Here is a 23,507-nt window from a genome sequence, read left to right on the forward strand (position 1 = left end):
ATGCCCTTTCCACTTAAAAATTTGTCCCTTTATGATTAACTCCTTCAGTCCAATGACGTACTTTATATTTTATTCTTGCTAACTCCGCATATTTTTACTGACACTATGAGAGCTTTCATACTGGAGAGGTTAGGTATAGCCTTCATTTACCCCTTCAGTACAATGGTCTTGCATTAGTGGTATAAAAACATCAGGAGGCTGGTAGGTTATAATAATTATATGTCACTGGACCCAGTGAGTTAATGCTTAATCAGTTCTTTAAAGAATTGTCTTTACATCAAAATGATACTGGTTGGATTACAATAATCTGTTTTTCTCTTCAACAGTGTTACATGAATAACTTTCAGCTCACTAATATTACACCTCATTAAAATGTCCTAGGCATAGGCATCACATAAATTTATGTTGCAACAAAAATATCTCAGACAATAAGAAACCCTCAACAACAAAACATACCGATTTAGATTAGAGTAAAATTTCAGGCCAGCCTTTTTTTCTACCTTTTCCAATGGCACTTGAAAATCTTTGAGGTGGTGGGAGTAGTCAAGGGGAGAGTTAGGGATGATGAATGCTGCCAGGGCTGTGGTTGTGTCCTTGTCTAAGCGCCCAACTATAACTTTGTACAGGTGTGTTGGTACAGCAACATCATTTTCACCAATCACCTGCAAAAATTATACCAGTAAACTAGTAACCCTCTGAATCAGGTGATATAAGCTACTGGTTTATTCTTCCTACCTACAGACTATTTTATTCATCTTAGGTCAGACCGTCTGTAGTACAGTCAGGTCATATAATCCACAGCAATATGGCTCTGGATCACTGCCATGCTTTAGAAATTCCATGGTTTAAAAATAACAAAACTCATGGGAAAAATTACTTGTGGTTCTGGCCTCTCGGCCAAGTTGCCACATATCACCCTACCTACACCCTATTAGTCACCAGAGAACACTAGCACACAGTCAAATAATTATTCGATACATGTATTACTGGAAATAAAGAATATTAAACATTAAAGCAACGTTGGGTCTGGTTAGTACTTGGATGGGTGACCGCCTGGGAACACCAGATGCTGTTGGCATCCCTACGTGTCAAGTGGGGTTGGTGGAGGATTAGTGTCCCTCCCTGTAAAACAATTAACTCTAAGCCCTTGGCCACCCCATTTGGGATACATGGCGTCTGGCAATGGATGGATGGATGGATGGAAATAAACAATATTAAAGGGTCTTGCCTGACTCCAACTGATGATGGTGCTTAAGATAGAAGGGGTGGGGGTTGGGGTTCCTAGGCTAGAGGCAAACTAAGGCTTCTCAGCATAAGGCGAGTGTGATGGTGCCTCATGCTGCCACTGCCTCAGCCCCGCTTCTTCTTCGATTCGTTGATACCATAATCAGCAGCTGTTCTTGCCCTTTTCTCTCCATTATTGATGCAATGAATAACATTCATTTTCTGGTCACAGTTAAGTGGTGGCTTTTTTTTCTGTCCCTTTTACGATGAAGTCTTAGACCAGTTGTGGTCTGGCATTGTATCATGCTGGAAGGGCAAGCAAGGGAACACAAAAAAAAGGGGCCTCGTAGTTCTCTGAAACCATGCTTGTGGCCACTCTCACAACGGGCTGTGCAGGAATAAACAATGGAGGGAAGTAGTGCGTGCACTTGCTGCCAGGGAAGGGTTATGACTGGCTTCTCATTGCTTGTCATGCTTGCCTGTGGATGGCTGATGGCCGCAGTTTGCAGCACGGATGCGCCATGGAAATCTCAAAAGAAATGCGTCACATTGGCAGGCAAAAGTCCGTGCTTTAAGTGTATAACTGTGGTTTCTGCTACACTCGGTTCTGAGCGGGAACCATGCCGTGGATTTGAAAACCATGGCTTACAAACACGCATTTCATGCGACTCGACTGTACCATCACTGAAAGTTACATCCAACACCTTAACTCAAAATGTCTCCCATAAACTGAATTAATTATCTGAAGGTAGCAAGAATGAAATATAATACATCATCAGACTGATGCAGCTAAAGATGCCACTAAGAAAAAAAAAAAAAAAAAAAAAATCTTAAAAAGCAACCTATTTTCAGCTGTTAAAGCACTTTCAGTTCATGTATGCATTGACCTTCTTACTGCATGAGACTGCATCCTGTAAGGGGTGGCCCCCCCCCAAAAAAAAAAAACTAAACCCCATTCCATGGCACACCACCTTCCCTCATGTGGTCTCCCATTACGGTAATCCCATGAGCTGCCTGGCTAATATATTAACCTAGGTTCCTGAATGAGATAGGTCTGTGCATGCCAGACAAATGAAACCCATTGTACAAGAGCTAATGTGAATATGTTAATGTCTACAACCTGACCTCCACTTTCTCCATTACTGAGCAAATCTGCTTACTGATGTGCATTCTAAAAATGTACCTTACTACTCGGAGGTAAAATAGACATATAACAGTGGCATCTGAGAAGCTTAAATAAAATATAGTTGCTTGGAATAACTGCCACTATCACCATCAGAAAAGCTTACAATCTCTTCTTCCTGTCCAAATGTAACCCTTATGTTACACAAGGCATAAGGTTTAACTTCTGCTGCCTCAACTTAGATAACAACGCACCTTTGTTCATTTCCTTTCTCTCCCTCTCTTCTTCCATTTCCCACTTTTCTTCCTGTCACTTCTCTTCTCCCTTCTGCCACTAATTTGGTCTCTCTCTTATCCCTCTTGCTCATCTTTTTTCTCTTCCTTCTTTCCTTCTTTCTCCAGTTGATTGCAAACAATAAAAATGAATGGAAATGAAAACAGCACATGTGGGTCCCTAAATGAAATCAGTCTGGCCAGTCTGTTTAAAATGCCAGAAATGCATGCTCTCTCACACTTCACTTGATTCTACTGTGGTATAAAGGCTAATTTTTCTGCTCCTCATTGTAATCCTCCCCCCCCCCTCTCTCTCTCTCTCTCTCTCTCTCTCTCACACATATGTCACACATAGGAATATGTACTATTACTTTACTGCAGATGTTATACTTTTGTTGGTCATCATCATCATCATCATCCGGACCTCCTTTCCCACCCAAGGGCAGGGTGAGGAGTAGCAATGTCCAGACAGCACAAACTTGCCCAACCCAAATAGGCCACACTTCCATTCACTCATCATTCAAGCCCCCGGAATCCTGGCTCTACCAGATACGCCAAAAACATTCACCACATTCTGCAGCTTCACACAAACGTATCCGATTGAGTCAATCTGGACACTACCATGCTCACAAGGGGTGCCAAAGTCCCTGATCATGAACTTCTCCTTACAACATTCATCCAGCCAGCTCGATCTCTTGTCAGTTCCCTAGCCTCACCAACTTCCAAACCTCTCTTCCTCAAACACTCATCCACCATATCTCTTCACCTTCTCCTTGGCCTACCTCACTTCCTCCCTCCTTCAAATTCGCTCAGGTATACCTTTTTCACCATTCTATTGTTATCCACTCTTTCCACACGACCATATCATCTCAGGACACTCTGTTCGATTCTGGTGTCCACCGACTTCCTCACTCCACACCTTTCACGAATCACATTATTTTGCATCCTATCCACCCTCTGTACTCCACATACATTCCTCAGCAGTCCCATCTCCACTGCTCTTACTCTTAACTTTTCATTTTCATGCCACACCATAGTCTCACACCCATATGTTAGAGTTGGCACTAACACTCCCTCATGTAAGCCTCGTGCAGCTGCAACACTCAAGCCTCTGTTTCTTATCAAGGCCTTCCTTGTGTCACTCTACTTTCAACTTCTTTTGCACATTTTCCTCTCTTGTCTATCACTGTACCCAAGTATTTGAACTCTCTCACCAATTCCAGTCTCTCTCCATTCACTGTGACATCACACTGGGAGTCACCTTCTCTCTCAGTAACCATCACTTTACTCTTCTCTACATTTACTCTCAAGGCACGTCGCTCACAGACATCAGCAAAACTCTGCGCTAGACTATCAAGTTCTTGTCCAGTATTTGCAAACAGTACTGCATCATCAGCATACAACAAATTTGAGATATTCCATCCATCACCATTCATTAACAATGCCATCCCTCTCTCCATTATTCATATTTTTACTTCTCTCATCACCCCATCCATATATATATTGAACAGCCATGGGGACATCACATAACCTTGTCGCACGTCCACACCGATCGTGAACCATTCACTTAGATGCCCATTAACCCTTACACATGCTTCGCTACCATCATAAAAACTCTTGATAGCACCTATAGTCTCACCAATCTAAAACCAAGGTTTGGGTGGAGTCCAGCCGGGGATTTCCCGGCGTACAACGCTGCCTTGTTTCCTATACTCTGATTGGCTAGTGGCTGACCTGACACCGTTAGAGTTCGTCCGCTCACACCTCGCCACCTGGCCTGACATGACTTCACCCACTTCTGTGTGTGTGTGTGTGTGTGTGTGTGTGTGTGTGTGTGTGTGTGTGTGTGTGTGTGTGTGTGTGTGTGTGTTTTTGTGTGTGTGTGTGTTTTTTTTTGGGTGTGTGTGTAAAGACAAACTAATTTAAGTTATAAATATAATTTAAGTTACTGGTATATATATAACAAAGTGAACAGTGGAAGCACGTGACAGAAGCTTAATCTCCCTCCAGTGGATTAACTCCCAGTATGGGCCTGGATGTTGCCGCTCGTGAGTGTTTTAACTTATTTATTTCTATTAGGAAAATAGCGTATGTTCTACTGATTCCTTCAAATTATATTATAAACGTAATTGTTACAATACTTACCCAACTTAGAACTGCCGTGAAAGTCGGTAAAAGTAACTACATTTTTTTCAGCACCACTGTAAAATATGTATGCCACGTTTCTTTATTGATGTACAAGAGCCATATGCATTACAAGTTTACCTTCCTTTGATATGCTAGAATACTTACGTTTATATTGTATTAGTATGTGTGTACCTATCTGTGATGCCTGTTACATATATAACAGAATCTACTCATCGCTCGTTTAGGAAGTATGGCATGGCTGCACCCAGCGCCAGACCCCACCCAAACCTTGGTTTTAGATTGGTGAGACTATAGCAGCTTACCACCTACACCATACATGCGCAAAACTTTCCACAGTCCCTCTCTGTCCACTTTGTCGTATGCTTTTTCCACATCCATGAATGCCATAAACACCTTATGGTCCTTCTCACAAGCCTTCTCTGCTATCTGTCTCACTGCAAATACTTGATCCACACATCCTTTGCCACTCCTAAAGCCACCCTGTTCATCACTCACTAGGACTTCTGATATCTCTCTTTCTCTATAATAATTCTTCCACATACCTTCCCTACCACACTCAGTAACTTATGACAAGATAATACTTGCATTCACTTTGCTTACCTTTATTTTTGTATAGGGGTACAATCACAGCCTTTTTCCACTCTGCTGGCACAGTTTCACTCATCCATGCCATCTTACATATCTCCAGCAAGCACTTCCTTCCACTCTCTCCACTACACTTAAGCATCTCTGCATACACCTCAACCCCAGCTGCTTTCCCATTTTTCAGCCGTTTCACAGCGCTTTTCACCTGTGCGAGTGTCACGTCTCCTGGCACTGTATTCCTTCTCTGCACACCCCCAAAATCAGTCATGTTTACGGCTGCTCTGCTCTCTCTATTCCCATTCATCAGGCTTTCAAAATATTCTTTCCACCTGGTTCTTACTTCATCTCCATGGGTTAGTAACCTACCACCTGCATCCTTCACACTATCACATTTCTTTCCGCTTTCACTTCTACATTTCTGCACTTCTTTCCAGAATAACTTCCTATTTTCAGAGTAGTTCGCATTCATTTTTCTTCCCAGATCATCATTTACCTCCTTCTTTTTCCTCTTCACCAGTCTCTTTACGTGCTTCTTGCTCTCGATATACTCAGTTCTTATTTCAACTGAACCCCTATCCTGTAACCAGTTTAGCCACTTCTTCCTCTTTTCCTCCACCGCTCTCTTAACCTCCTCATCCCACCATACCGTACCCTTCTTTTTTGTTGATACTCTTGCCACACCACACACCTCTTTAGCATTCCTAATTAAGCAATCTCTATATGCATTCCCCAGGCTGTCCAGATCCCATTCATTCCAGTTCACTGATTCTAACTCGTCCTCTACTTTGGTCCTGTAGTCGTCTGCCACTTCTTTGATCCTCAGCTTCTCAACTCTCAGTCTTTCACCCTGACTGCTCCTCTCTCTTTTGATCCACCTCACTCCTCTCAGCTTGATCTTGCATACCACAATCATATGATCTGACAGATCTCCACATTGTCCTTTCACAGCCCTCGTATCAGCAACCATTCCCATCATTGACCTCTCTACGAGCACGTAATCAGTCAGGCTTCTTTCAACACGATCCCCGTTTCCTCTATACCATGTATATTTATGTGCATCTTTGTGTTGGAAATACGAATTACAAATGCACAACCTCCTCTCCTGACACATACCACCCACTACACGTATTAAATCATCCCAAAATCTATCTTTCTCTGATTCATCCAATCCTGCCTGTGGAGCATATATCGGCATATGCTCCACAGGCAGGATTGGATGAATCAGAGAAAGATAGATTTTGGGATGATTTAATACGTGTAGTGGGTGGTATGCGGGATGATGAGATAGTGATTTTGGGAGGGGACTTAAATGGTCATGTAGGTGAAGCAGCACAAGGTTATGAAGGAGTGCATGGGGGATGTGCGTATGGTCTAAGGAATGCAGAAGGGGAAAGGATACTCGAGTTTGGGGAGGCAACGGACATGATTGTGTGCAACACATATTTTAGGAAAAGAGACAGTAGGTTAGTTACGTATGAGTCTGGGGGAAATAGCAGTCAGATAGATTATTTTCTGGTTAGGAGGGCCGATAGGAGGTTAGTGAGGGATGTTAAAGTTATAGGAAGTGAGGAGTGTGTGCAGCAGCACAAACTATTGATTTGTGATATGGTGCTTAAAGAACAAGTGATGAAAAAGAGGACTTATGTCCCTAGGAGGAAAATATGGAAGCTGAAAAACCAAGTAGTAAGGGATGCCTTCTATAGCGAGTTGAGGAGAGTGGTGGCTGAACAGGGAGCTGTAGACAGAGGCGTTAATGAACAGTACAGAGCCCTCAAGAACAATTTCTTGAGAGTTACTGATGTAACATGCGGCTGGACAAGAGGACCACCAAGACATAAAGTAACTTGGTGGTGGGATGAGGGTGTAGAAGCTGCAATTAAGGAGAAAAGAAGGCTTTTCCGGGAATGGAAGAAGGGTGGCAGCAAAGAGGAATATTTGGCTGCCAAGCGTAGGGCTAGAAGAGAGGTATTCAGGGCAAAGTCTGAGTCACAGAGACAATTACTTGATAACCTAAATCATGGGGAAAGGAAAAATATATTTAGGGTGGCAGGTCAGGTGAAGAGGGATAATCGGGATATCATGGGTGAGCAGTGTGTGAAGAATGATGAAGGAAGGGTAGTGGTGAACAGTAAGGATATTAAAGATGCATGGAGAGAGCATTATAACTGGTTGTTGAATGAGGAGTTTGACTGGGACAGGGAAAGTTTGGAGCCAGCAGATCCAGTGTCTGGCCCTTGGCCTTTGATTGATACTGCTACTGTGAGTGAGGCAATAGGCAGGATGAGGGTGGGGAAGGCAGCAGGTGTGTCTGGGTTGACTGCCGAAATGTTGAAGGCCTCAGGGGATATAGGGGTGAGTTTAGTCACTGACCTGATAAATAAGATTATTTATGAGTGTGTTGTCCCAGATGATTGGCTGAAGAGTGTCATTGTAAATGTGTATAAAGGGAAGGGTGATGCCCTGGAAAGAGGAAATTATAGGGGTATAAAGCTTTTAGATCAGATAATGAAGGTAATGGAGAGAGTTTTAGAAGGTATGATTAGAGAAAGAGTGAATATTGATGAGATGCAGTTTGGGTTCATGCCAGGTAGGGGGACCACTGATGCCATATTCATTGTTCGACAGCTTCAGGAAAAATATATTGGTAGGAGAAGGGATCTTTATTTTGTTTTTGTTGATTTGGAAAAGGCCTTTGACAGAGTCCCTAGAGAGGTGGTGAAGTGGGCAATGAGAAAGCTTGGCTTGGAGGAGTGGCTGGTTAGGGTGGTTATGGCCATGTATGTGGGTGCTCACACCCAGGTGAGAGTGAATGAAGATTTGAGTGATGAGTTTTCCGTGAATGTTGGTGTGCGTCAGGGGTCAGTCTTGAGTCCCATGTTGTTTATCATGGTACTTGAAGCCATTTCACGTGACTTTAGAAACGGACTCCCGTGGGAGTTGTTGTATGCTGATGATTTGGTGTTGATTGCAGAGAATGAAAGGGAGGCGGAGGAAAGGTTTAGGAAGTGGAGAGATGGTATGGGGCAAAAGGGTTTAAGGGTAAATGCAGATAAAACAAAAGTGATGATATCTAGGGTTGGTGGCGGTACTGTCAAAGACGAGGGAGGGTGGCCATGTGCAGTTTGCCACAAGGGCGTGGGAAGTAATTCCATCTTGTGCAGTGTGTGTGATAAATGAGTGCATAAGAGATGTAGTGGTATCAGAGGTAGACTGCGAGATAATGCTGATTTTATGTGTACGGTGTGCCGGGGTGAGCAGGTGGAGATTGTCAGACGTGAAAGGATTGAACTTGCTGGTGAATCTCTTGAGTGTGTGGAAGAGTTTTGTTATTTGGGAGACATGTTGTGTGCTGGAGGTGGGGCTGGAGCTAGCTCTGTGGCTAGGGTGAGAAGTGGTTGGAAGAAGTTCAGGGATCTCTTGCCTCTCCTGACATTGAGAGGGCTCTCCCTACGTGCTAAGGGGTCTTTGTATGCAGCATGTGTTAGGAGTGTAATGCTGTATGGCAGTGAGACCTGGGCAGTGAAGGAGGAAGATATTCGCTGGCTCAGACGTACAGAAATGACAATGATTAGGTGGATGTGCAGTGCGTCCCTGCGTCCAAGGCCTGGAGGGGCTGGGTTTACAATGGAAGAGTTGAGAGGTAGGATGGGACTGGAGTGTATTGGTGTTGTGATGAGGAGAGGTAGATTGAGGTGGTTTGGACATCTGGAGAGGATGGGGGATGATAATTGGGTGAGGAAGGTGAGAAGTGTTAAAACTGGGGGTGGGGTTATGAGGGGTAGATCGAGAAAGACATGGGACGAGGTCATTAAGTGTGACCTTAGGGTTAAGGGACTGAACAGGGAGGCTGCAATGGATCATGCAGCGTGGAGAGCCGCCATTAGGTGACCAAGGCCGACACATGCAAGCATGTTGGAGTCTTTAAAAAACGAAAACGATTCCCATTATCATTTTCTCCTGGTACTCCATAACAACCCATTATGTCATCCTCAGGACCAGTGCCTACTCTTTCGTTCATATCCCCCATCACAATCACTTAATAGCTCCTGGGCATTTCTCTCACTACTTCATCCAGCTCATCCCAAAACCTGTCTTTCTCTCTCTCTCTCACTCCTGTCCTCACACGGTGCATACGCTACAATCACTGCCACTTTCACCTTCTCAAACTTGAACTTGACATACATACACCTCGAGCTGACACATTTGTAGTCTCTCATTCCACTCTGCCACACCTCATTCATCAACAAAGCAACTCCATCCTTACATCTTCCTCCCCCATTCATTCCCGATCTTACACATTTCACACCCTCCCACTCCTCCACTTTGCACCCTTTCATCTTCATTTCACACAAAGCCATCAGAGCATATCTCGCACTCTTGAACACATTCACCACTTCCACCTTCTTGCTCTTCTCATTCACACCTCTCACATTCCACATGACCAAGCGAGTCTGCCCATTTTGTTGGTATACTGCTATAATGCTTAAATGCAGGTGAAAATTGGTCATGAACATCAGAAAAATTAAGAGGGAAAAAAATCAAACCCTGAATAGTTTTCAGCCAAGCTCGTCCTTTACATCTTCTGAAAAAATTCACACAAGATGGATTGGGATCATGGTTTTGGTCATTGTGCAAGTCAAATCCATGGAAGTCACATATGTATAAGTTGGGGGATAAGTTTCTTAGAATCAGCATCAACTGCAATGAAGATTGATAAACATCGTCTAAAAATAGGTTTGACATAATATCAAGTACGGTACTTGCTAAACATTTTTATGACATAACTGTAAACAAGGAATATAATAGGTAATTTTTCAAATACTATGAAAAGATGGATGTTCTTCGACACTGTACTTTAATAACAACAGTGTTCAAGGTCAAAGCTACTTTTCACTTGACATTTATCTGTTTTTAATGTTATTTGTGCTAACACTACGAAGTATATTAAAGTCGATATTTTAAACTTCTTTGTATCCCAAAACAAGTGGCCAATTCTGAGCCCCAGTGGTAAAGATGCATATATAAGGTAACACTTTAATACAAACCTAAATCACATACAGTATTATCTACCAGAAAAAGGTATTATTGCCTGTCCTAACTGAGGAAAATCAAAATCCATTTTTCTTCTGTACTATATGCTTGTACAGTACTATATCATACACTGACGAAGGGCGTACACATGGTGGCGCTGTGCACCCTGGGTGGAGCAGCTACGGGATCCACTCATGTGCCAGAACTCCATATTTCTGCACCTCACCACGGGAAGGACACTAGTCTGACCCTGGTAAAGTGCTGTATACCACAGGGGGACACCAGATCCCTGCAAGGTGTATGTACTCTACAGTACTTATGGCCCCAGAGAAGTTGCTTACCTGTAGCTGCCAGTTCTAATTGGCTGGACAGACCAGGGTTAAGCAACAACAACAGCAACTGTATATCATATCTCCACCACCACTCCTTACTTTCTCTCTGCCGATGCCCCCACACCACAACCCCCTTCCCTCCCTTTTATTTCTCAGTGACCAGCATATGGAAAGGAGGAGACTAAATCAACAGAGGGTAGGTCACTTTTTTCTAGGACCATGATTGTACAATATCTTGTAACTTCTGGGCTCAAATATTATCATGCTTAGTAATGACTGATCTTGCTGGAGTCACTTGAGTGTGTGTAGAAGTTTTGTTATTTGGGGTACATGTTAAGTGCTAAAGGTGGGGCTGGAACTAGCTCTGTGGTTAATGCAAGAAGTAGCTGGAGGAAGTTCAGGGAGCTGCTGCCTCTCTTAACACTGGAAGGGCTCTGTCTCAGTACTGAGGGATCCTTGTAAAAAAATATGTGTTAGGAGTGTAATTCTGTATGGTAGTGAGGCCTGGGTATTATGGGAAGATGATATTTGTAGGCTCAAACATACAGAAAAGACAATGATTTGGCTACATGGATATGTAGTGTATCCTTAACTGAGGCTGGGGGGGGGGGGAGCTACGACTGCGAATGAAGAGTTTAAGGGAAGGATGGGACTCGAATGTACTGGTGATGTGGTGATGTGGAGTATATTGAGATGGTTTGGGAATATTGAGAGGATGAAGGATGACAATTAGGTGCGGAAGGTGAGGGATGTGAACGCTGAGGGTAGGGCTGTGAGAGGCAGACCAAAAAATAACTGGGACAAGATCATAGTATGTGACCTCAAAGATAAAGGACTGAATAAAGAGGCTGTCAGGGATTGAATAGCATGGAGCCATGCAAGCATGCTGGAGCCTTTATTAATGATACAAATGAATAACAACCAGTGTACAGATTTCTCTTTGTAAGACCCAACATCACAATGTACAGTGTATCCCAGTGTGCTTAATGTACCCCTGCACATAAACTGCCTTTACTTAGTAAAACCAGTTAATGTTCCACTGTGTTTCCAGTCAACCTTTGTTGAATAATACAACACTCACAACCCTCTAACTTATTAATTACCGAAGCTAAATTTCCTTATTTCTTCACTTACTTCTCCTGTATCACTTTTTGTCTCCTGTTACATCCCATCTTCAGTTACTTTCCCCCTTCCTGTCCATCTTACCTCATACTCAACCACCTTCCGCCCATTGTCCCTCACTTTTGGCAGGAAAAGTGGTCCCGAGGTGACCCATACATCCTTGTATTGCTCAGTCAAGTCTCGGCAGAATATCTCGAGCCGATTCCAAAAACCTGCATTGTTGTCACGGTCTTGTGGCAGAATGTTGGAAAGGTAGAAGGTCTCATCCATGAAGGACTGAAATAGGGTTTAATGTAAGTAAAAATGGATCGGTTAGGTACGGTTGTTAGAAGATGTTAGGTGAGGTGAAGTTAAATTAGGTTAGGTTGTTACTGAAGTCTTATGCCTAAATGCTGGGGAGGTAGAGTTCATGCATGAAGGACTAGCACAGTGCTTAATTTATGTAAAATGGGGCACACAAAATTAACCTCTTCACTATGATGACATCTTTCTTAGTTTATTCTTTCTACCATGATACCAGACAGTTTCATTCAGCTGACAGTCCCTTAGTAGTGAAGGGGCTAACAGAGGTTATACGGTACAAATGTCTTCTTGTTCAAAAAACCGTCCTAACCTGAATAAAAATCATCTATGGATAACAAGAACAAAATGCAAAATAACCTGACATATCTATTCTGGTTTAAGACAGCTCCTTTGTCCTGAGGAGGGTAATAAAGACTATCCTGTATTCATATCCTCCAGTTTAGAGAGCACAGTATTTCTTAATGTCAATAAAATCATCTGAAGACAGCACAAATAAAATGCAAAACTTTAAAGAAGAGATTAAACACATGCTTCAGCAATATGGTTCAGGTGTTGTAAATAATAGTCTGACAGAAATACACACATGTATTCCATATTTCAAACTAAATACCAGAATATCATCTGATGTATCCATGAAGACAACTGAAGATATAACAGCTCAAGCAAGAATATTCCATTAATGTTTTGTGGACAAATACAGATCAAAAGAAAAATTACATCCAAAAGATTTCTCCAGTTAATGTTTCTCTTCCATCATATTCCTTGAGAATCACCACTGTTGTTGTGCTCCAGCCTCATCTAAATATAAACTCAGTAAACTGCACATTGAAGCTACCCTTCTGCAGTCCACCATCCTCCCTTTTGGTGGACAGAGAGAAAGCTGAGGGACATTTGCATAACCAGGCAGTGTAGCCTCCCACTTACACCAGTGCCATCACAGGAAGGCCTCCCTCTCCAGCACCCAGCTATCAACTTTCATAACTTCTGGCAGGATGCACTACACACCTGGGACATCTTGCTATCACCAGCAGGGGACATATGGCCACGGCTCCACCCAGAACCAACATAGTCGTTGTTCTGTGCTGAAAACTCCGCAGGTATGCCAGGATCCATCTTGAACCTGGATTTTTGTCTGTTGGCCTCACCCTAAAGCAATGTTTGAGTTACAGTCCATGAAAGGATCCTTAATCATAAAGTTTATTAAAAAGGTTAACTAACAGCTTAACAGAGCAGGTCTTTAATTTGTATGCATTTCTTTTTCTTCTTCTTCATTTTTTTTTTTTTTTTTTATGCTGTGTCCCCTTTCAATGATAAGGGTTAACATGTTGCCCCTGGGTAAAGGACTTTGGTTTGGAACGGGTAGCACTTTATGACCGGATGCCCTTCTTGATATCAGCCAGTGATCCATGGGTGCACTTGAACCTCCAACCCTTCGGTCAGCGCAGAGCACTCCAACCCACTGAGTACTTCTGGGTTAAAAAATACCATAAGGAATGGACTAAATGGCTAGCTGTAACTACATATGGCTGGAGAAATTACACCAGAAAACATACCTGGGCTAATTCTATTATTATACAACAGACAGCTGCTTCAGGTAAATGTGGAAGAGATATATAATAAGGGCAATATAATAATGTATATTACATAGCTGTAGTATACCTGTCAAGTGCACTTTATGAGCACGTGACAAGTGAGCGAGCTTTTGTACATGCACCTATCATCATAATTTCATCTTGGTGTAAATTTTCAACATTTCCAGTGAGGTGGTTGAACAATAACAGAAGAAGAATTGAGCTAAAATATTTACTCTCACATTTTCTCTCTCCCACACATATGTACACATACAGCTACACATACACACACTCACACACATATACACACGTGCATGTGCAATCAACGTATGAAAGTGAAAAACAACTCATACCTCACATGTGTCACTTTCATAATACTTAAAACTGATTTCATTGTGAAGCATGTCAACTGAAGCCCTTGGTACATTCCTTTGGAAAGCTGGGATTCCAAGAGGTTCCTTTGGTCTCATGAGTAAATATGTAGCTAAAAACAAAATTTATTGAATGTACTGTATCTACTACCTGCTGATAGAATCTCTTATCTACCTCACATAGTAGAAAAGTTATTAGTCTGAAAACCATCACAGTCGGGCCATGTTGTGTCAGGCCACTCTTTTCTCAGCTGAACATAGAGTAAACGTTGCTTCGCTATGCTTGCTCGTAACAATTTATCACCTGCCTACCATAAAAGTATTTTTGATCCTTTATACATAAAATGAAAAAGAATAATACTGCATCATACTATTTGTTATATAATCAGATTTAACTGCAGTGTTAGAGGATAACACTATGACAAATTCTGCAATGCACTAACTGGTATCCATCTTCTATATGAAGATTTGTAATTTTCCTTACACTCAAAACTTTATTCCTAAAAATTTCTTTTATATTTATCTCTATGTGTCTTTCGGGTGCTAAGGAGGGAATATATCACAACATCACTGATACTACCATGGGCAAATTATCCACACAATGTGCAAATTTACCTAACTTTTTTATATCAATGACAGGGTCATGACCAGTGGCACAGTTCTGAAATGCAAATCTTAAAAAAAAAAAAAAAAAAAAAGTATACTAACGTGGCCTAAATCTGCCATATCTCCATCCTAAATGTTGGCCCTGAAAAAGAGGTTAACACTAAAATATGATGCTATTCATGGGGAAGTAGAGTTAAGTGGATGATCTAAAGTTCTGTACTGTATCTACTGTACCTACTTATAGTATACTGAATCTGAACTGGGTTCATATGGTCCTGTTTGCACATCTGCATTTATCTAGTTTATTTCTGAACTGTAACTGCTCCTCAAGCTGCATTGCCACCTGTGCCCAGGGCTAAAACAACAGTGTATCCTACCTTGAGTGAAGCTGAAGTCAGGTGCTGAGATACCCACACAGGTATCTTGGCAGCACAGTCATATTCCAGGACATGGTTCTGCAACATCCGCAGTAACCGCCCCCCTTGAGGCCGACCTTTAGATAACACCTCCTCAACTCTCTCACTCAAACCTAGAAGAAAAAAATGCAAACGTTGCTCTCATCCATACCAGTGGTCTATCTATCTATCTATTGCCAGACACCATAATCCCGTAAAGGGTGGCCATTTGACACTAAGTTAGTTGTTTTACAGGGAGGGCCACCAACCCTCCACCAACCCACTTGTTGACACGTAGGGAGCACGTATGGTTTGGTTATATGGTTACCACCCAGCGTTGTAAATGGTTTCTTGGCTTACAGGAAACCATTTGGCTTGTCACTCAATGTAAAGCCACCTGTAATGGAAAGAAAAGGAATAAGAAGTGACAGGAAAGATAGGAGAAATAGGAAGAGAGGAGGGCAGGCACAGAAAAAGAATGATAAAAGCTAAGGAAGTAGGCAGCACTACATCAAGTGAGTGGATGATGGTCGCCACCACATACCAGTGGTACAGGAGCTAATTAGTAGAAGGAAAATACTTCCAATACTTAATAAGCTGAAAGATCAATCACAGAAAAGAAAATATAATCTTACCACCAAACTGTATCAGATACTGTGCTGTACTGTTCTTCATCATCCCAAGTGAAAATCAGTCCTGGTACTCTTTCCTTGGTCATCCAGGATGACAATGAATATACTACTTAACAACTTGTATTTAAAAACCTACAAAACATAAGCCAATTTCAAATGATATGACTTATACCAGAGATACTTTTACCCTTGCTGCAACACAGTACAGTACACCATTTTGCATTACTAAACACTCCTGTTTCACTTTTGACTTACAGGATATGCAAGCCTTGCAGTTCCCTTTCATCTTCACTTACCAATACACCAGGTTTTGTGACATCCAGATTGACGAAACGCACTTTCGCGGCAGCCATCAAATGTTCCTGTGATTGAACATTCGTGACAAAAAAATGCATTTCTGTGCCCTTCGGCACCACTAGTTTTGGATTCTCATCACTACAACACCAATGCCAACACTCAGTTTCAGCCTGCTTCCCACACGTGTTCAGTGTGTCCGCAAGTTGACTATTCCACTCACGTGCCCTTAATTAGTAACTGACAGAAAAATGTTATCTTGTGCTTCAAGTGGAGCCGGAGGTGGACCGGGTGACAGTGGAAATGGTGTAAGAAAGTGTGAACCTGGAACAGCAGGCAGTAAAGGGCAGGCCAAGTGCAACCACCTCAAAGAGTTGAAAAAATGCAAGTATGATAATGTTAAAAAATAAAATCATGGCAGAAATGGAGGACTTCTTGGGCTTTGTGGAGGAGCAAGAGAGGCAAGCTTCAAAGGAGAGACAGAACAGAGTCGATGTGCTGCGTCAAAGGCGCAACAAGAAAGGAGTGGTGGTGATGGAGACAGTGTTGGAGGCAGTGGTGGTGATGGAGACAGTGTTGGAGGCAGTGGTGGAGACAGTGTTGGAGGTAGTGGAGGGGCCCACTAGCCCAACCCAAAGCCTCGGATACCCTCCTGGCATCAAGTCCATTAAGCCCTTCACCCTGGTCTTTCTACTGAGTGTTATGTTTGAATAGAGGGAGTGTGTGTGTTACATGTGTAGCTATGTAATACTGCCAATACATACTGTATTTAAGTGTACTGTACTGTATTTTATGATGTTATGTTTTATTGTTAGTCATTTTATAATGTTATGTTCTATTGTTAGTTACTTTATGATTTAATGTGTTAATAGCAACATTTCTGGTAATTTAGGACGTAAATAAACTAGGAAATATGCTAGGGCGGTGAGTTTTTTTATGGGTCCGGTCCCTATTAGCTTATTTCCCATAAGGTCAGTGCCCCAGCTTTGACCGAATCAACTTTTGCCAGAGAACACTTTCAGGAACTGTTAAACATAGAAAATGAAACTGATGCAAGGATAAGTTGGTGGGGAATGGCTGGGAGAAGAAGGGAAGTGAGAAGAGAGGAAGAAATCAGTAGGATGGAAGTAGTGGAAGCATTGAAGAAAGTCAAAATGGGGAGAGCCCCAGGAATAGATGGAATGTGCATTGAAATGATGACGCATGGGGGAAAGATGGCAGTAGAATGGATATAGAAGATGTGCATAGTGGCCTGGGAGGAAGGGAGGGTCCCACAGGATTGAAAGTCAGGTATAATTATTCTCCTGTACAAAAGAGGTGAGTATGGAAGTTTAGTAGTCACTGCATGATAGTATTGTGATCCCTACCCTGACGTATGGAAGCGAGGCATGGACCTTGCTAGAGGGGAACAAGTCAAGAGTGAGGGCAGTAGAAATGAGTTACTTGAGAGGAGCATGTGGAGTGACATGGAGGGACAGGTTGACAAATGAAGATGTGAAGAAACGTTGTGGGGTGGATGTGGATGTGGTTGAGAAAATTAGGAGAATACACTGAGGTGGTTTGGACATGTGGAGAGAATGGAGAATGAAAGACTGACTAAGAGGGTGTATGTAGCTAGGTGAAGTGGAGGGAGGGAGAGGGAGGGGAAGACCAAGGATGAGGTGGAGGGATGGAGTTGAGAGGTATATGAGGGAGAGGGGAGTGAGTTGGGGGGAAGGCAGTCAAATGGTGGGTGACAAAGCGACTTGGAGGCGTTTTGTCTGTGGCCACCTCTCGTGGGATTAAGGCATCGGGCTATAGATTGATAGATAGATAGACAAAAGAAAAGGAGAAAAAGAAGTCTGTGCTAATCATAGGAGCATTTATCTTCTTAGTGTAATAGGAAAAGTGTATGGCAGGATACTGGTACCGGTACTTACTGACAGAGTTAAGGAAATAACAGAGGAATTAGTAGATGAAGAATAGGGAGGTTTTAGGAAGGGAAGAGGTTGTGTAGATCAGATATTCATTCTTATGTCTTTAGTGGAAAAGTTTCTAGAGAAGGGAAAGAAGTTGTATGCAGCCTTCATGGATTTGGAGAAAGCATGTGACATGGTGGATAAACAAGGAATGTGGAAAATGTTACGAATATATGGAGTAAATGGGAGGTTGTTGAATGCCGTGAAGAGTATGTATAAAGTGGGTAAGGCTGCAGTTTGTGTGGATAGTGAATTGAGTGAATTTTTCTATTTGAATGTTGGATTGAAACAGGGATGTGTCATGTCTCCATGGTTTTAAAACTGTATATGGATGGGGTTGTAAAAGAGTTACAAGGTAGGGCATTGGATGTTGGAGCATCCCTAATGAGTGAGGGCAGCGTTTGGAAACTCCCTGTACTGTACTATTGTTTGCAGATGATACTGTATTGTTAAGTGAAGACGAAGGGGAACTGCAAGGCTTGGTGAATGAGTTGGGAAGTGTGTTTATGAGACGGAATCTAAAGGTGAATGTTGGGAAGAGTAAAGTTATGGTCTTTGAGAGAAGTGAAGCCACTGGATGTATAGTGAGGTTGCATGTGGAAATGGAAAATGTGAGTGCATTTAAGTACTTGGGTATTGTGATGAGCAGGGATGGAAGTTTGGAGGGTGAAGTGTGGGAAAGTGTACAACATGGAAGAAAGGTAGCTGGCTCCTTGAAAGTAGTGATAAGAAACAGGGAAGTGAGCATGGAAGTAAAAAAGTCACTGCATGACAGTACAGTATTGTGATACCAACTCTAATGTATGGAAGTGAAGCTTGGACCTTGTTGGAAGGACAAATGTCAAGAGTGAGAGCTGTGGAAATGAGTTATTTGAGAGAAGCATGTGGAGTTACATGGACAGAGAGACTGACGGAAGAGGAAGTGAAGGAGCTTTGTGGTGTGGATGTGGATGTGACAGAAAATGTTAGGAGAAATACATTGAGGTGGTTTGGCCATATGGAAAGGATAGATAGCAAGAGACCATAAGGAGAGTTTATGTGATTGAGGTGGAGGGGGGGAGAGGGAGGGAGAGGCCAAGGATGAGATGGAGGGATGGAGTGGAGAGGTATTTGAGAGAGGGGTGTGTGAGCTCGGAGCAGGGCAGTGAAATGGCGTCGGACCAGGTGACATGGTGGCGATTTGTTTGTGGCCATCCCTTACAGGATTAAGACGTTTGGCAGTAGATAGATAGATACATAGAACTTTCACTGTACTTTCCACAGTCCCTGTTAGGTGCGAAACCTGGTGCCCTACTGTACAGTATTATCTGCAAACAACAGAACTGGAAGTTTCCAAATACTGCCCTCTCTAATTAAAGCCACTCCAATATCCACTGCCCTACCTTGCATCTCTTTTATAACCCCATTCATATACAGACTGAACAGCCATGGAGACATGATGCACCCCTGGTTCAGTCCAACATTCAGACAGAAAAATTCACTCAGTTCACCATCTACATCCACTGCTGCCTTAGTGTCCTCATGAATACCGGAACTCTTCACAGCACTCAGCAGCTTCCATTTACTCCATATATTCTTAATATTTTCCGCATTCCTTGTCTATCCACTCTGTCGTATGCTTTCTCCATGTTCATAAAGGCTGTATACAACTTCTTTCCCTTCTCTAGAAACTTTTCCACTGAAGATCTAAGGAAACATCTGATCTGCACAACCTTTTCCTTCCTAAAACCTCCCTGTTCTTCTGCAACTAATTCCTCTGTATTTCCCTAACTCTGTCAATAAATATCCTACCACATACTTTTCTTATTACATTATGAAGACAAATGCCCTCCCATGCCAATCTGTACATCTTCCACATCCATTCTAATACTATCGCTCTGCTTCAGCATTTCACCACATGCTTACCATCAGATCCTGGGGCTTTCCCCATTTTGACTCTTCATTGCTTCCACAACGTCCATCCTACTGATCTCTTCCTCCCTTCTCATCTTCCTCCTCCTCCTAGCCATTTCCCAGCCATACATTCTTATATTACTTTCATTCACTATGTTTATGTTAACTATCTATCTATCTATTGCCAGACGCCTCAATCCCGTTTGGGGTGGCCACAAACAAATCACCTCCACGTCGCCCTGTCCCCCAACATTTCACTGCCCTGCTCCCAACTCACACCCCTCTCTCATATACCTCTCCACCCCATCCCTCCATCTCATCCTCAGCCTCCCCCTCCTTATAATATTCTCTCAATCTGCTCACTTCTCCCTTCTCCACTGGCAATCTACCATTTTTATCTTTCACTCCCCTACTATACTCTGTTCCATATAAAGTGGCGGAAGAAGTACGCTCAAGTCCTAGTCGAACACAGGTGCCCGTACACAGGGATTAAAGTGACCTCACCTGACTCTTTCTCCAGCCCTACCCTTCTCCTTCCTCTCCTGAGAGAGAGAGAGAGAGATTTGAACTGTTTATTGTCTAATATTCAAATATAGCAATCATATTTTATTTTCTGACCTATTATTAATTAATCCTACATCCAATCCAAACATGAATTTGTGTAATTTGAAGGCATTATTACGAGTTCTATCTTGATTGGCAAACCTAAGAAAATCACCAATTCATCGCAAAATGGCGAACCCTTATAAGTATTAAAATATCCGTCATATGATTTGCTGAAAATAGCTTCTATCAAGATAGAGTTTTATATAAAAAAAATGGTGAAATATTCATTACCCTCTCTCTCTCTCTCCCTTCTAATGTGTGTGTGTGTGTGTGTTAAATAGGAAAAGGGAATGTTTCTCTCTCCCTTCCCTCCCTCTCTGTTCTTTCCTCCTTCCCTCTCTCTCTCTCTCTTGTATAATATGAAACAATGCATGTATATGGCTTATATTTACAGCTCTTGTTTACAATAAGTGTACACAAGACACCTCACACAACACTTGTTTATTCATCTTCTTAGCTGCTGGACTCACTCGATATATTGATAAAATTTTCTACCATGTGGTTTACAGCAATGTCATTTCTCATAAATTCTTCCTTTTTTTTTTTTTTTTTTTTTTTGTATGTGCCACACATTTCTGCCAGTTTTCTGCTGTTATTTTTTCTATCGCATTTCTTGTCAGCTCTTCGATCACTCATAATTTTCGAGAAGAATTTGAGTTTCTCTTCCTCACATCGTCCTTGACCTGAGCCCAAATCATCTCTATGGGGTTGAGCTGGCAATGATAGGGAGGAAGCCGCAGCACCTGGTGACCAGGATTATTGGCGATTTCATCAATTTCAAACAATTGCTTGTCTTTATTTGTCCGTTTCTTTTTTTTTCACTTGGTGTAGCAGCTCAGCCTTAGTGTGCAGAGGGTTATGAGGGAGGTTGTTATCAAGAAGCCACTTTATAATTTCTTGTTTTCGTAAGCTCTGTGTTGGTGCTTTATTTGTGATTTTGCAGTGGTATGATGCGTTGTCCATTATTATAAGTGACCTGGGCGGGATGTTGGGAAGCATCATCAAGGGCATTCCAGGAAATGCTGCATGTGACCTCAGGGCAAATGCTCCACCCATCTTGACCTGAGGCCAAACGCACACCTGAACCAGTATGGGTCAGCAGGTGCTCCACTCATGCATTCCCTCCTTCCTCTTCTTTGTTACCATTCATCTCAAGCTATACTCACCCAAGAGTTCCAGCTTGTTCCACATATTTTCATAAGAAATGTCAATAGAGAATATACCTTATATGCGCGTGCGTGGGAGCATGTGTGTGTGTGTGTGTGTGTGTGTGTGTGTGTGTGTGTGTGTGTCTAAGATGAATGGGAAATTTTGAAACCTGTCTTAGATAGTTTTTAAAATATTAATACAACAGTCATGTAAGTTGCTAAAAGTTACATATAAGAACATACTGCAAGAAGAGAGGATAACTGCAGTAGACCTTTTGGTCCATGCTAGGCAGCTCCAACAGGAATAAGACTAATCTGTGAGAATAACACAAGGATAGCACAGAAGAAGGCTCTCCACAGATAATAAAGAAACACACACATGCACCTACACCTACATGCACGCACGCACACACACGCACACACACACACACACACACACACACACACACACGCACGCACACACACACACACACACACACACACCGCTCGCTGGCGCAGTGGTAACGTTCTCGCTTGCCATCTGGTAGACGGGAGTTCGCGCCTCGCTCAGGTTGCGAAAAGTTTCACTGAAGAAGTGGGTGGTTACTGTCCCCCTTGAGCAAGGGGATGGGTGTGTGGGTGTGTGAAGGTCACAGCCTTGCCCTTAGATTGGACTATATGAGCTCTCAGCTCCCTTCCGGGAGGGTAAAATGCTGACGATCACGACCATCAAGTGATCCTGACCGACCCGGTGAATTACACACACTCACTCTCTCTCTCAGGATAGTAGGGAGAAGGGAGGGGCTTGAGGAAAGAGGGGGATAATCCTTCAAAGGTCACCTGCATTCTACGTTTGACCCAGACTTGGGATGGAAAATACAGGTTTCTTTCCGCCAGTTTATATGGAACAGACTATACCTTCTTTATCACCCTGTCTAACTCTCTTTATCTCCTCCCAGAACATTTTCTTACATTCCCTCCACTTGACACTCAATTTTCTTCCAAATTCCTTATCCACTCCCTTCACACTCTCTCTTGCTAATCCTTTCATCTCTCTCTTCCTCTCTACATATAAATCTCTTTTCTGTCTCTCAACTTCCTCCATGCCTTTGCTTCCTGTCCACTCACTATATGCTTTCTTCTTTTGTGTCACAGCTTGGCTCACCTCTTCATTCCACTATAATTTAAAAATACAGAAAGCAACCAGAGAAAAGATGAAGTGAATCAGTAAGGTAAGGTATTTCTGCTGCTTAAACTAAACCATATGTTTACCTGGTTCTGTTCTGGGGATTGTATGTTCCTGGCTATCATTGTCTTTCTCCCAAAATTTCACGAAATTAATCAGCCCCGCCGTGGAAAGACATCCAGCCGCTAAACCACCCATAAATGCTGCCCTCATAGTCAACTTTAATTGTTACAGCCTCGTATATATTCAACTTGTTGTCACTTTCCAGACGAGTTTAGAGACAACCTAAGGATATCAATATAATTCTTTAGATGTACTTAAGGGTTGTTTCAACTTAATTGAAAGATCGCTGGGATCAACAAGGTTAACACTTTCTCTGTTGTGATCTTGACGATCAAATGGGCAGTTACCACAAAACTAGACGAATCTACTCGAATCGTTCGCATCTGAGCTATATCGAAAGAGATAATATATGCGTCTACACTAAATAATACTATGGTGCAGTACTTCGATGCTGCAGGAGGAATAAGTATAAAAACATAATTAACCACTACAACAAATGACAAGAAACTTACCGATAGGGAAGCTTGGTTAACATTTTGAGTAACTGGCATTGTTTGCTATTTTTTAAACATCTGCGTATTTAGTGGACTTACCTACGTGTCAAGTGGGGTTGGTGGAGGATTAGTGCCCCTCCCTGTAAAACAATTAACTCTAAGCCGTTGGCC

General features: G+C 42.4%; 1 protein-coding gene across 1 annotated transcript in view; it reads right to left on the minus strand.

Moving 5' to 3' along the window:
- LOC145411569 (nuclease EXOG, mitochondrial-like) overlaps window positions 1-23,048 on the minus strand; it is a 54,225-nt gene extending 31,177 nt beyond the window's left edge. The window contains exons 1-5 of the mRNA XM_080281579.1: window positions 22,866-23,048; window positions 15,066-15,217; window positions 13,146-13,286; window positions 11,922-12,113; window positions 457-662 (exon numbers count right to left, since the gene is read on the minus strand). Of these exons, the coding sequence (XP_080137705.1) occupies window positions 457-662; window positions 11,922-12,113; window positions 13,146-13,286; window positions 15,066-15,217; window positions 22,866-22,992 (818 nt within the window). The 5' untranslated portion in view covers window positions 22,993-23,048. The remainder of the gene's footprint in view (window positions 1-456; window positions 663-11,921; window positions 12,114-13,145; window positions 13,287-15,065; window positions 15,218-22,865) is intronic.
- Window positions 23,049-23,507: the final 459 nt, after the last annotated feature.

Source organism: Coenobita brevimanus, chromosome 90, assembly GCF_032717465.1.
Source record: "Coenobita brevimanus isolate Jiangsu-jjx chromosome 90, ASM3271746v2, whole genome shotgun sequence".
NCBI lineage: Eukaryota > Metazoa > Arthropoda > Malacostraca > Decapoda > Coenobitidae > Coenobita > Coenobita brevimanus.